Consider the following 14,545-nt stretch of genomic DNA (forward strand, 5'->3'; position numbering starts at 1 on the left):
GGCTCAGGCATTATGCATATTTGTAAATAAAAAAGTCACATTTGTTCTTACCTTTCTCCTTCCCCTGTGCAAAAGACCTTTCAGTGTTTGACAGAATGTGGTGGATACAAAGCTGCTCCTCTAATGCCTTTATTCTGCCAGGCCACCTGAATACAACAGGCTGAGAGGAGCTTGCAGAAGGATTCTCAAGGGTAATGAAAGGTTTTAATGTTGGGGGTAAAAAATTGTCCTTTTTAGTGGAGAGGTGAGCTAGGGGTGTCATAAAGGAGTGCATTACAGTGGGTGGAGACAGCAGGCTGACAACAAATAATTCAGAGGAGAAATATAACAAGATCCAGAAACAGAAATCAGGGATATCCAGACTTCTAACAAACGGTAAAGACATCAGAGCAGAGACACTAAACCTCTTCCTTAAGCCTTGAGTCATCTGTGGGACATACTGCTTCTGTCTGCTTTGGATTTGCAGAGTATCACAGAATCAACCAGGTTGGAAAAGACCTCAGAGGCCATCAAGTCCAACTTATTACCAAATACCTAACACCTCCTGACAACTAAACCATGGCTCCAAGTGCCACATCCAAGCCTTTTTTGAACAACTCCAGGGATGGTGACTCCACCACCTCCCTGGGCAGCACATTCTGATGGCCAATTACTCTTTCTGGGAAGAACTTTCTCCTCACCGCCAGCCTAAACTTCTCCTGGTACAGCTTGCAACTGTGTCCTCTTGTTCTGGTGCTGCTTGCCTGGGAGAAGAGACCAGCCCCCTCCTGGCTACAACCTCCTTTCAGGTAGTTGTAGAGATCAATAAGGTCTGCCCTGAGCCTACTCCAGGTTAAAGAACCCCAGCTTGAGTAGTCAAGATGTCAAACACCGGTAGGAAGAGGACACTTTAAACCACGCAAGTGAGAGTACTTGGAACAACACACACCTCTTAGCTCTAACTCTCTTAGCTGTAACTCACAGAGATGGTAGCTGTGAGGAGGGAATAATAATTAGCTGCTTTAACCCAACAAACTTTGTTTTGCTGTGTGTGCTTCCTTATCAGTGAAGCAAACTACTGAGATCCAAGGTTTTGAAGGGGTGAATTTTACTGCACACCCCCTTTTCTAACAGGATATAGAAGAAGAGAAGTGAGACAAAGACTCCAAAAACCTGAGGCAGGACCTCCTGAGAACCTGCCAGGATTTGGCCATACCTCAGAGGTGGCCTGGAGATGAAGAAGAAATGCAAGCCTGGTCTCAGAGGGTTACTAGATTCCAAGTAGCTTCTCACAACCATGCATTTTCTTGTTTCTGCAATTGCAGTTTTCAGAGTGCTCCCCTGAACCACAAGGAAAAGAAATAGCAGAAAGTCAGACAAAAATGTCCAGCTTTCTCAGACAGTTCTAATGGCAATCTGGCATGCTTGGTTTCCTATCTGGAATTGTTGGCTAGATATTCCTCAGCAACCACAAAAATCCATGTGTTCCTTTGTCTCCAAAGACTCTGATGATGAAATCAGTTGGCTCTGCACTTGAGGCATGCCTGCTTTAAAATACATGAGGTGAGGATTAGATCACACATCAGGGCTGTCCTGCACAGCTGAGACATACACTTCAGATCCCAGTGTGAGAATCAAATCTGACAGAATTCCCTCGCTTCTTGTACACCAATCAAAGCAGGTTCCTCCAGGAGCTGCATTGATCCTTGTGACCTGTGTACCAGAGTGCTGCAAGACAGCATGCCTCCAACACAAGGGAAGGACGTCTTAGTAACTCTAAAGAGCATTAGCTAACCCACAGCTGATGACTTGTGGAGACTCTCAGTTTGTTCCTGCCAACACTGGACCACGCTGTCAGATGGAATATGCTGGCAAAGATTTCTCTCATCACTCTGAAATGCATTCTCCATTCCAAACTGCTATTTCAGATTAGCATATGGAGCTCTCGAAACAAACCTCAATATTGATTATGCACATGGTGCTCTATCTGCATTTAATAAGGCACTCCTGAAAGAAGACTTTATGACTAAAATTCCAATCTGCAGACTTTAAATGGGGAAAACATGACAAATTTTAGATGCAGGAGTGTTTCTGGGCTGTCATGCTCTGGTTTACAGAGTTTAGGTGATGTACAGGAAACATAGCAGTGAATTACAGCACTACTTATTTTATGGCCCTTTTACCCTGGTATATTTGCCTGGTGCCAAGCTAATGCAAATCAGGGAGGAGGCTGGGGCCCTATCCCTGGAGATATTCAAGGTGAGGCTTGACAGGGCTCTGGGCAACCTGATCTAGTTGGGGATGTCCCTGCTGACTGCAGAGGGAGTTGGACTGGATGACATTCAGAGGTCCCTTCCAACCCAGACCATTCTATGATTCTGTCTATCAATTACATTAATATCCTTAATTCTGGGCCCCTAAGTTTAGGAGCGATGTTGAGTTGCTGGAATGTGTCCAGAGAAGGGCAATAAAGCTGGGGAGGGGTTTGGAGTGCAGGCCCTACGAGGAGAGGCTGAGGGAGCTGGGGTTGCTTAGCCTGGAGAAGAGGAGGCTCAGAGGAGACCTTATTGCTGTCTACATCTACCTGAAGGGAGGTTGTAGCCAGGAGGTGGTTGGTCTCTTCTCCCAGGCAACCAGCACCAGAACAAGAGGACATAGTCTCAAGCTGTGCCAGGGGAGGTTTAGGCTGGAGGTGAGGAAGAAATTCTTCATAGAGAGAATGATTGCCCATTGGAATGTGCTGCCAAGGGAGGTGGTGGAGTCACCATCACTGGAGGTATTTAAGAAGAGACTTGATGGGGTGCTTGGAGCCATGGTTTAGTTGATTAGATGGTGTTGGATGATAGGTTGGACATGATGATCTGGAAGGTCTCTTCCAACCTGGTCTGGTCTGGTCTGGTCTGGTCTATTCTATTCTATTCTATTCCATTCCATTCCATTCCATTCCATTCCATTCCATTCCATTCCATTCTCTCACGGGAGCGCCCTATCCAGGGCAGCACTACAATCTGAGAATTATACACACATCAGCAAAGCCACTGAGCTCTATCTTTGTTTTAATGATTTATTATTTTTTTCTTTAAACATTTGGATCATCAGACAAAACATTTAGGGTCATGAGAAAATACTTATTTCCAACAGCACAGACTTTGAAAGGTGGTTGGAAGAAGGCAAGTTGAACGCTATGGTTTTTCCAATGCTGGGTCAGTTGAAGAAGTGTTGTAGTGCATATAGTAACCAGTTACCTTAAGGAAATGCAAAAAGACAAAGTGAAGGAGGGAGGGAGTGAGTACAAACATTCAAGGCAGTAAAAATGCAGAATACTGACACATGGCTGGAAAATGTACTTTTTTTCTTTGTTACCCTCTTTTAGCATCTCACAACGCTTGCCACTCACTTCAAAACACTCTTTGTCAGCAACCATACTTCTGAAATCATTTAACAGTCTTTCAGCTGGAAGAGATATTGAGGTCTCATATCAAAGGCTTGGATTTTTGTTAAGCTTTACCTGTTATTTAAAGGCAGCGTCAAGATACTGCCCCAGTGTCACAGAGGTTTGGTGCTTTTAAACTGACACGCAAATAGTAATTCATGAGGCTTCCACCTAGCAGATTATAAGTGGATGTATTACTGATAGGAGCACACCAAGCTCTTTTTTTTTGTGTGTTACATCTTATGCTGAACTGTTCCATTCCCACACCTACCAATCGCCATCACAGATCCCATGGCTAATTGTGCACAGCCAGGAAGTGGAGGAAGAATGTTTTTACTTAGGATATACATTGGTGAAAAGAATCCTTTTATAGATAGCTAGGCAGATAGCTTCTACCTCCATATAATCATGGTTGCATGGTATATTGATCAGCAGGAAATGCAGATAAAACAAGTTCTCCAGACACCCCAGGCCAGTAGGAAAACACAGTCAGCTGGCACAACACACTCTCAAACCACTTCTGAGTAAGGCTTCAGTTTTCCTGATGAATGGGACAACATTTTTAAGTAGGTCTGCACACATTTTCCTCCTTAGGGTTGCTTCATGTCACAATATATTTGTAATAAAATAAATCCTCTGGGTGTTGTAATTAAAGATAGCTCGTTACCTTCTAGGCAAATACGACCTCCTAGAGAGTAGGCTGTGTCTAAATATAAGAAATAGAATTAAGGTGCTTCCATAGTTCTGCTTTCATTATTAAAAAGTACCACACACACACACAAAAAAAAAAGCCAAACCAGCTGCAAGAATTGCTTGTGGCCATGCTTCTCTTTGGCTTTTCCCATACTTTTAGCAGCAAGTGATAGCCTGCTGGGAAATGGTTTGTGACAAGAATGGTGGTGTCGAACTCAACGGAACGAAACGGTGGATGCATTTCTGTTGTCACAGCTACGCTTTTGGATGGTTGGTTGGTTGGTTGTTTTTTTCCCTCTTTTTCTCTTCCTTTCAGAATTTCTGATTGCACCTGGCAATAACTGCAAGCCATGATAAATCCCAAGCTAGAGTTTTTTTGCAGGCTGTAAACCGGGTAGGACCAGGAGCCGCTGACAAAACCAACGGGTCGTGCAAGGTTAGCAAACCCTCCGCATCCCCCACGCACCGCCACCTAATCCGTCCTGTTTCCCCCAACACAAACTGACACAATGAAGCCGGACAATGGTTCAACAGCAAGTGCACGTGATAGTTCTGGCAAGACTATTTCTGGTTTGATTAAGCACATATTTTTATCTGGGAGGGGCTAGAAAAGCAGGGCCTTTTTCTTCAGGTCGTTCCGCTTCCAAAGTGCCAGACGATCAAATTCCTCGATGCTCATTTTGAAGACTTCCTGGAACTCTTCAGGAGACAAATGCCTCTTGAAAAGGAAAATACAAAAGGTATCATTAAGCTTCTCTGTGCACAGGAATATTTCTGCCCTTCCTAAGCTTGAAAACACACAGCAAAATAATGTGCTAGGATTGGCATTTAAATTCCCAAATTGGTTCTGCAAAAGACTGCATCAAAACCAAATGAGCTCAGAGTCACTGGGAAATGGAATTACTGATGGCACTGGTGACTTCGGGGGAGAAAGAATATCATCTTTTCAATATGGTGCCAACTGAGCAGAAGCTATGGTTTTGGAGGAAGAGATGTGTTTATACACAGTGCTTGATGACAGAGCACACTGAGACAAATTTAAGCTATTGCAGGACTTTAAAGAGATTGATAACGATGCCATTTCAGAGCTGGATCAGTTCTGCCTTCATCACACCTTAAGTACTGTGTCCAGTTCTGGGCCCTTCAGTTTAAGAAGGACATTGAGACTCTTGAACATGTCCAAAGAAGGGCAACAAGGCTGGGGAGAGGTCTTGAGCACAGCCCTGTGAGGAGAGGCTGAGGGAGCTGGGGTTGCTTAGCCTGGGGAAGAGGAGGCTCAGCGGGGACCTTCTTGCTGTTTACAACTACCTGAAGGGTAGCTGTGGCCAGGAGGGAGTTGGACTCTTCTCCCAGACAACCAGCATCAGAACAAGAGGACACAGTCTCAAACTGCACCAGGGGAAGTTTAGACTCAAGGTGAGGAGAAAGTTCTTCCCAGAAAGAGGAATTGGCCATTGGAATGTGCTGCCCAGGGAGGTGGTGGAGTCACTGTCCCTGGAGGTGTTCAAGAGCGGACTGGACATGGCACTTGGTGCCATGGTTTAGTAGTCATGAGATGTTGGCTGACAGGTTGGACTTGATGATCTTTGAGGTCTTTTCCAACCTTATTGATTCTATGATTCTACTCTATGATTCTATGATCTTTAATGAGAGCAGGGGACACCACACTGGTCCACTAATAGCAGCCTTCTAACAAAGGAGAGAGCACCCTGCTAACTTGGGACATCCAAAATGTGCTTATCTATGGGACAGATTCATATCAGAAGTCCCAACTGGGTACTGATGTGGGGTTTGTAAATGCCAACAATTACACTAAGAATTACACTTCTGAGTGATGTTTTCATGAGTCAATATTCAAACAAACAAACAAACAAACAAAATCAACAGAAGACAGAGAGAAAAAAGATAACACCAACATGAAGAACTAGGAGGCAGGATAAAAATTGTCTAATTAGCAGTGTGCAGACAGAAAAGAGAAATGTCTGAATTAGAAATTAATATCCTACACACTCCTGCTGATAGCTGTGCCCTAACTCAGCAGTCAGTTGTGGTTCCCTGTTTCTGGTGTGGGAAGCATACACCATCCAAAAAGTACAGATTCAGTGCAAGGAGAATTACAAATTGAAACTTTTAAACACAGACTCTCCTCTTTCACAAAGATTTGCTTGAAACTCAGCACCAGCCCTGCAAGGTGACTCTCTCCTCCCCACCTGAGCCTTTGACTTGCAGCTCCCCACACACAGCTTTTCATCCAGACACACCTGGACAGCCCCAGCCTCAGCACCTTCACAGGATCACAGGATGTCAGGAGTTGGAAGGGACTCAAAGAGATCATCCAGTCCAACCCCCCTGCCAGAGCAGGATCACACAATCTAGCTCAGGTCACAAAGGAACGCATCCAGATGGGCCTTGGACCCTGGTGCCTCTTGAAGCACCACCAAAGATGGTCCCCCGAAGATGCTATCATTGAACATGCCTCACAAAGCTTTTTTCCCCCCATCTTTTCACAAGTTTGAAAGCAAAATTTTTACCTTCCACTTAATAGCAACGAGCTTATCTTTGTGATGTCAATTACACTCAGGGAAAACTAAAGAAACTCTTTGTAAGAAGCCACTGCATTTAATTACCTTGAATGGTCATCCTGGGCCCTTGTGCTTTCTTAATGTAAAAGAAAAAGGACAGCCTTGGGTTTGTTGGTTTTTTTTTTCCCTTGAGATTCCACATCTCCAGAATAACAGTGACTAAGATTTTGGAGCTGAGCCTTCATTTTTCATTTGGCCAACGACAGCATCCCACCATAAGCACTATGCACAGCATGGAACAAACAGGCCATGCATACTTGGCTGAGCAGATCCTGTTTCACATGGAAATGAGCAACATCTGACAATGTATTTTAGAAAATCTCTCACTGACAGAATTTGATTCTACTGGCCTTGGAAAGAAGAAGGAAGGGGGAAAGAAGTAACTTCTCTCTGCACTGAGTTTGTAGAAAACATTTTCCTGGTAATCCAGTGGACAGACAGAAAAAAAAAAGGCAGCAGGTTTAACTTCAGCGATTTCTCACAGCAAGGAAGAAGCCTGTGAGTTGTGAGATTGAGGGAGAAGTCTGGATGAGCAAAGGGCCTCATAGTCTGGCTTATTTTACTGTCTAGGTTGTGGGTGAGACTTGCAATGTCCCCTTACTCAGGAGGCAGCGCTGACAAAATGTAGTTCATGCTCAGAACGAGAAAGCCTACACCCTGCAGGTAAATCCATTTTGCCAATCACCCCAAACCACAGGAAGTGCAAAGCTTGAAAAGGAGGTAAATCACACCGTGTCTTCCTCGGAACTACTGTCGCTTCAGCAGATCTGTTTCAATGCTGAAGGTCAACAGAGGCAGAGTCAGCAACCCTTGGGCTTTTTCTGCAGTGTCAAATACTCTCTACACCTTCACCTCCCACCGAGGCTTGCCACCAATCTCAGCAGAAGCTCTGCAGTTCCCTCTTTCCTCTCCAAGGCTGTGCTTTGCCATTGATCGTTTTGCTTTGCCCCCAGGCTTAGGGCGCTTTCACTCTGCCTGCACCCATTCAAGCCAGTCTGAATTAGCTGTGTGCCCTGCTCTCCTGCTTGTATCCAGATGACATCACCTTCACTCCCTGCATGCACTCATTTTCTAATTTCACTGAGGTTTGGTTTTACACTAGCCCTATTTATTTTTAACTCACAGAATTTCTCAGTTGGTGCTGCCTGGTCCAAAAACAGTTGAGAGTTTCCAGCCCAGAGATTGAGATTGGGAAAGCACAGGCTCATTTCTTTCCACTTCCCATTCCACTGGGCAGCTCCTTTCCTTTGAATTTTCCTCCACATACTGTCCCTCACCTCAAGGACTAACAACCAGACTGCAAAGTTTTGTCCCTGCTCATGGCAGAGGGATTTGATTTTTAAGGTCCCTTCCAACCCAAACTGCTCCCTGATTCCCTTCTATCATTCTAAATTACTTAATCCATCGATGCATTATCCACATGGAAAATTAATTCTAGCAGAGAACACTTCCCCTCTGGTATGAACCCTCTGTGAGGACAGCAGTCTGTGCACAACTCCCACAGCTTTCCCTGCACCTCAGAAACGTTCACTATCCCTTTTTTTTTAAGCATCATGGACTCCAGCTTTGGGTTCAACCCTAGAAGCAACGACAATTATGGTTCTGTCTGCAAAGCTGGGAATAAACCTTGATCCCAGGAGGATGTCATCAAACTGGCAAAGCTTCAGATGAAAGTAACAACAGCAATCATGGGTTGTAGAGCTTGATTTATAAGGAAAGACTAAGAGGGCTAAGTGTGGATAAGCTTAGCCAAATGATGATTTAAGGGGAAATACGGTAAATGTCCACAAGTATTTGAAGGGTCTAAACCCCACGGGACTAGGCCAGTGTGGGAAGTTTGTGTTCATACTTTTCTCTCTGTGTGTGATGGTCACTTTTGTCTGCACTGTTGCTGGGACTTTCCTAAACCTTGCAGCTTTAAGACCTAGAGCCCAAACAAAGGCAGAGAAAATGCACCACAAAATCACAGACTGATTTGTCTCTCTTCCCAGCTATTTGAATATTAATTTCTCTTAACTGAAGCATTACCTCGTCTCATTAGTCACACAAAAGAAGGGAAATTGGAAATGATGCACGGGGAATAGGGAGGATATTCACTGTGGGGTATGAGAGATGTGTGTGTCAAGTGATGCTTCACAAAGCCAAGAACCTGATTTCTATTTAGGGTTGGATCAGCTTGAACTATCCAGCTATGTTAACAGTGCATCACTGGGCCATTAAAGGAATGGCCAAACTTACTCCAAACTTATTGGTGGAAGTAACATTAGTCCTTTTTTTTTCTTTTGCATTTTACTAGTGCTGGCCTTGTTTACACAGGAAGTCTGGGTGTTTTACAGTGTGCTACTAACCAACTCCTAATTCCCTTTGTGGGCATTTGGCCATACTCAGGCAGCTTGACTCACGCTACTCCGCGAAGCTGGGCACGTTGCAGACGCTGAGGAGATCAGATCAAGGTCCCCTTCTGCCCACCCCCTTGAAGTGGCTGTGCCGAAGTGAGCTCAGTTTGGAAGCTGTGTAGTGATGTTAACATGATGCTGCCTGAAAAGCCTGCTTCAAGAGAAGGTGAGGTCCCCTACAGGCTGGGGAGCAGGCAAACAGAAAGGGACCTGGGGGTACTGATTGACAGCTGCCTGAACATGAGCCAGCAGCATGCCCAGATGACCAAGAAAGCCAATGGCATCCTGGTCTGCATCAAGAATAGTGTGGCCAGCAGGAGCAGGGAAGTCATTGTGCCCCTGTACTCAGCACTGGTTAGGCCACACCTTGAGTCCTGTGTCCAGTTCTGGGCCCCTCAATTTTAGAAGGACATTGAGACACTTGAACATGTCCAGAGAAGGGCAACGAGGCTGAGGAGAGGCTGAGGGAGCTGGGGTTGCTTAGCCTGGAGAAGATGAGACTCAGGGGAGACCTTCTTGCTCTCTACAACTACCTGAAGGGAGGTTGTATCCAGGAAGGGGTTGGTCTCTTCTCCCAGGCAACCAGCACCAGAACAAGAGGACACAGTCTCAAGCTGTGCCAGGGGAAGTTAGGCTCAAGGTGAGAAGAACGTTCTTCCCAGAGAGTTGTTAGCCCTTGGAATGTGCTGCCCAGGGAGGTGGTGGAGTCCCCATCCCTGGAGGTGTTCAAGACGTGATTGGACGTGGCACTTGGTGCCATGGTTTAGTAGTCATGAGGTCTGTGGTGACAGGTTGGACTTGATGATCTTTGAGGTCTTTTCCAACTTTATTGATTCTATGATTCTATGTTAACATGATGCTACCTGAAAAGCCTGCTTCAAGAGAAGGTGAGGAGTTTCAAGATGGTTCTGCAGTGAAAAGCCTGCTCTCCCGGTGCTCCCAGCATGAGAACATCAGCATTTATGGACATATTTAAGTGTGAAATTGCCACACTAGGAAGGACTACTGCAGCATATTGTTTTGATAAAAGTGTATTAAGCTGAGGCTTGTAAAGTCGGGAGTGCTCAGCCTTTTGTTCTGGACAGCATTTTGTGTCAGCCTGCATGGGAAAACAGGAACAGGCAGGGGGAGTCAAGGCCAGTAATGTGCTGAGGATTCACCAGCTGTGTCCACAGCTCACAGCAGTGGCTTTGTATGGAAGAGGAGAGTCTTGTCTCCAGAAGCACAATCCCTCACCTGCACTGGCAGCATTCTGGATTCGAGATACAGGGTCACAACTCCGGACTCCCACTTTGGGAAGCCCGAAAGCAGCCTGCAGCTTGGGAACTGAATGCTGCTGCTGTAATTCCTCGCCTGGACATTACCTACAGAGCACAGCACTGTGTAGGAAGGGTCACCACGCTTTGCTGTCATTATGTGGCTAGCTATCCTACAATACACTTAACACAGAACAGAATTGAGCCACAAATGCTTCATGCTAAAACAGATAGAATTAAGCAAGGGCTGAGCTAAGCTTCTCTGCTGCCATGCAGCCATGTGGTGGTTTGAGCCTTAACTGGGACTTAAGAGCTCAGATGGGGGCAAGGCTGAGAGTCACTCCCCTGCTCCCCACTCCTCTTTCCCAATAGAGAGGAAAAAGAAAGGGAAGAAGCAAATCCACCAAGAAATAACTTGGAGTCGGCTTGGAAGTAGAGAGGTAAAGAATTTTCTTTAAACAATATATATATATGTGTGTGTGTGTGTGTGTAACAATAACAGGTAGGGTTCACAAGGGCAAGGAACAAGGATGGATGGGGAAAAAAAAAAGAATACAAAACCAGTCTCTTTGAAGAGGTGTGGAGGTAGCAGGGAGAAGGATCAGGCCTGGCCACATGGCAGAGAAGCAGGGGAACCAGCGGCAGTCTTTGTCCAGGCAAAAGGCAGGGTCCAAGAGAGAGCTGCAGTGTCCTCCTTTTTGTAGCCTTGCTGGACAAGGAGGGGGAGTGGAATAGTTTCCCAGGGGGAGAACCCCCTGCAGGGAGGGCAATGCTCTCACAAGCTCTCCCTGCCCTGCTTCCAGGATGGGCATAACCCATCACAAGCCACTCTAAAGGAAACTCCTCACACCCTGAGGCACTCACTCACATGAGCAGTAGAGAGGCAAGCTCATCTCTGAGTCTCTCAGAACAAAAGTAATTAATTGCACATTCAGGTACTTGCTCCACGGTGTTATCTCAGACACAATTAATGCTTCCCCCTCTAAATGAATGAGGCTTATCTCTCTTTTTCCTGTGGCCTGCTAAAAAGCCACTAATCATTCTGAATAGAGTTATAATGTTTGTTTAATCCAATGAGATTTCTTTTCCCTCAGAATAATTGTGCTTTTTAATGAGATTCAGGGATCTTCAAAACTAATACTTAGGAACTTGGCACCAGTGTGAATAAGTGACAGGAAGGGAAAATTGCAATTAACCTACAGCCATACTGCAGTAAGCTGTGACCAGATCATGCTGCACAAGGCTGTGTCAGTAATTGGATGAGCCTTCATGTGAAAACCTGCTGATAGACAAAATCCAGAGGCTATCAGGCTTCCTCAGGACTCAACGCTGAACCAATGAACCACCTCAGTGGATGGCAGGAGATGATGAGCTGAAGACCAGAAAAATCCTAATTCCTAGAGGTCATTTAAAGGCAGGTTTGTTTCTCTTGTGCTCTTTGTCCCATGGTGTTCATAGGAAATGCCAGCTGAGCAGCACTCCACAGGGACTCCTCCAGCCTGGCTCTCTCTGCAGCGCTGCTGTGCGCTCTCTCTGGTGCCGTCTGAAATAGTTGTCCATTTCTGTCCATTTTTGATCAGAGTCCTAACACTTCCAGCCTCTGAGCCACAAAATCCAGAAGTAAAAAGTGCAGGATCTTTCCCAGAGTTTTCAAACTGCAAAATGCTCAGCCTAAAGTGGGATTTATTGGGAAAGGTTAACTCCTGAGCATTCATGTAAATAACCAAACCTCAGCTCCTCAGGGGAGGGCAGAGGCTTTGCAGGTGGGACAAAGTCTTTTCCTGTATTAAGGTTTAGAAGTTAGAATGGAATGGAATGGAACGGAACGGAACGGAACGGAACGGAACGGAATAGAATAGAATAGAATAGAATAGAATAGAATAGAATAGAATAGAATAGAATAGAATAGAATAGACCAGGTTGGAAAAGACCCTTGAGATCATCGAGTCCAACCTATCACCCAACACCATCCAATCAACTAAACCATGGCACCAAGCACCCCATCCAGTCTCTTCCTAAACACCTCCAGTGATGGTGACTCCACCACCTCCCTGGGCAGCACATTCCAATGGCCAATCTCTCTTTCTGGGAAGAACTTCTTCCTCCCATCCAGCCTAAACCTCCCCTGGTGCAGCTTGAGACTGTGTCCTCTTGTTCTGGTGCTGGCTGCCTGGGAGAAGAGACCAACCCCCTCCCTTCAGGTAGTTGTAGAGAGCAAGAAGGTCTCCTCTGAGCCTTCTCTTCTCCAGGCTAAGCAACCCCAGGTCCCTCAGCCTGTCCTCATAGGGCTTGTGCTCCTTCTCTCTTCTCCAGTTTTATTTCTCTCCCCAGCCCCTCCGCTCCCTTCTCCCATGCCTCTCCAAGTTAGCTCAAATGTTACTTTCAGGTGCCCAAGCATAATTTTCTGGAAATGTTCCTTTTTTAATCCATGGAATTTTAAATCCTCATTTTGCTTTCACATGGTTTGCACTCTTCACCCTTCTTGCTGTTGCACTGCTGGGGCTCAGCAGACTCTTCAGAGGTTTCTTCTAAGCCTACTGTACGGCTAATTAGAAGGCTGTAATTAGTCATGTGCCACATTCCCAAGGGAGTATTGAATGTTATGCTCATCCATGGAGTAATTAAGCTGCATGCTCAATAAATATTTCAAACTATTAGATAATTGGGCAGTAGGGAAGGGAGAGTTAAGAAATGGCATGAGCTGCCACCTAATGAACTTCAAATGGTATCAAAATATAACCAGAGCAGCTCCGTTGCACAGGGGATGAGGCAGTAGGTGCTACAGTGGTGGTTATGTGAGAGGAAGGCTCTTAGTCCCAACACTGAGGAGCTGCAGGACTTGTGCAAGCAAGCCTTGGCAGGAGGGGTAGATTTCCCTCTCTCCTTTGCTTCCACATAATAATGTGGGTCCCTGAAAAAGGCTCCCAGGAAAAATGCAGCAGAAGCCGCAAGGAAATGCATCTGAAAGCCTTCCCATGCTGATGTTGCTCCAAGCATCTCTACAAGGTTCCTGGGTCTGTGGATTTATCCTGTTCAGTGTCTCAGGGTATCATGACACTTCACAGAGGTGCTGCATTCCACTCAGCACTACTGCTATGGGGGACTGATTTTCCCTACCCCAGCTCCAGAGGAGGTGGGGGACACAACATTGCTTGTGTTGAAGGACAGCGAGGAGCTGGGGCTGTTACAAATTCAGACTCAGTTACTGGAAACCAGGCCTAAAATGGTTGCAGCCCAAATGGCTAGAGCCCAGGGTGATTGTTGAATGAAAACTAATGGAAAAAATGTCATCCCTAAAACAAATCCAGACAAGCAGCTTCAGGAGGGAAAAATAAAGCATGTTTGAATTAATGTGAGGGCTCTGTTCAAACCAGACCGCACCCAGGCTTAAATCTCCTGTTTCTGTTTACAAGAGAACAAGGTGGCAGATGAAGGTTTGCTACTTGACATTCCAGGATAGTTTTTTTGGGTTGGTTTTTTTTTTTGTTGGTACTTTTTTTTACCCTTGGCAATTGCTTCAGTGTGTCCTTGTTAAACAAAGAGTGAGCAGGCTCAAACAAAAGTGGAGTCATCTACTTTCCACTGTGTTTTTGACAGGCATGAATGGATAATGCTTTTAACTCTGACATGCAAAAGAAAAGGCCAAAGAAGCTGAGATACAATAGATAAGAAAACCAAATGAAAACACTTAAAGATGGTTTCCAAATGGAAAGCTCTGACTCTGTGGGCTTTCAAAACCACCAGCCTGTGACCACAAGAGAAATCTTATACTCTGTGATAAAAGCAACTTCAGGACAAAAAAAAAAACCCACCCCAACCAAACAAACCCCCCAGAACAACCCAGTCTGTGCAGGTGGGAAGGAATCATCAATTTGGATGTGCAAGCACTGAATCCCACTGCTGTGACTGAACAACAGGCAAGCAGTAGCCAAACAAAGTATTAAGTGCCTGCTTTTAGGAGCAAAAGGCTGAAATCATGAAGGCTGTTCCAGTGATTGAAAGAGCACATGATTTAGGTGTTTTTTTTAATAGAATAGAGTAGAGTAGAGTAGAATAGAATAGGAGTAGAATAGAATAGAATAGGAGTAGAACAGAATAGAGTAGAGTAGAACAGAATAGAATGGAGTAGAGTAGAGTAGAGTAGGAGTAGAGTAGAATAGAATAAAGTAGAGTAGAGTAGAGTAGAGTAGAATAGAATAGAATTGA

At 45.2% G+C, this 14,545-nt stretch overlaps 1 protein-coding gene across 10 annotated transcripts in view; it reads right to left on the bottom strand.

Annotated features, from left to right (window-relative positions):
* Positions 1–3,564: 3,564 nt before the first annotated feature.
* ABLIM2 (actin binding LIM protein family member 2) overlaps positions 3,565–14,545 on the bottom strand; it is a 145,314-nt gene continuing 134,333 nt past the window's right edge. For all 10 annotated transcript variants that reach the window (XM_054172294.1, XM_054172298.1, XM_054172293.1 and 7 more), the window contains one exon: positions 3,565–4,823. In XM_054172294.1, coding sequence (XP_054028269.1) covers positions 4,710–4,823 — 114 coding nt within the window. In that variant the 3' untranslated portion in view covers positions 3,565–4,709. The remainder of the gene's footprint in view (positions 4,824–14,545) is intronic.

This window comes from Dryobates pubescens, chromosome 23 (assembly GCF_014839835.1).
Source record: "Dryobates pubescens isolate bDryPub1 chromosome 23, bDryPub1.pri, whole genome shotgun sequence".
Classification (NCBI taxonomy): domain Eukaryota; kingdom Metazoa; phylum Chordata; class Aves; order Piciformes; family Picidae; genus Dryobates; species Dryobates pubescens.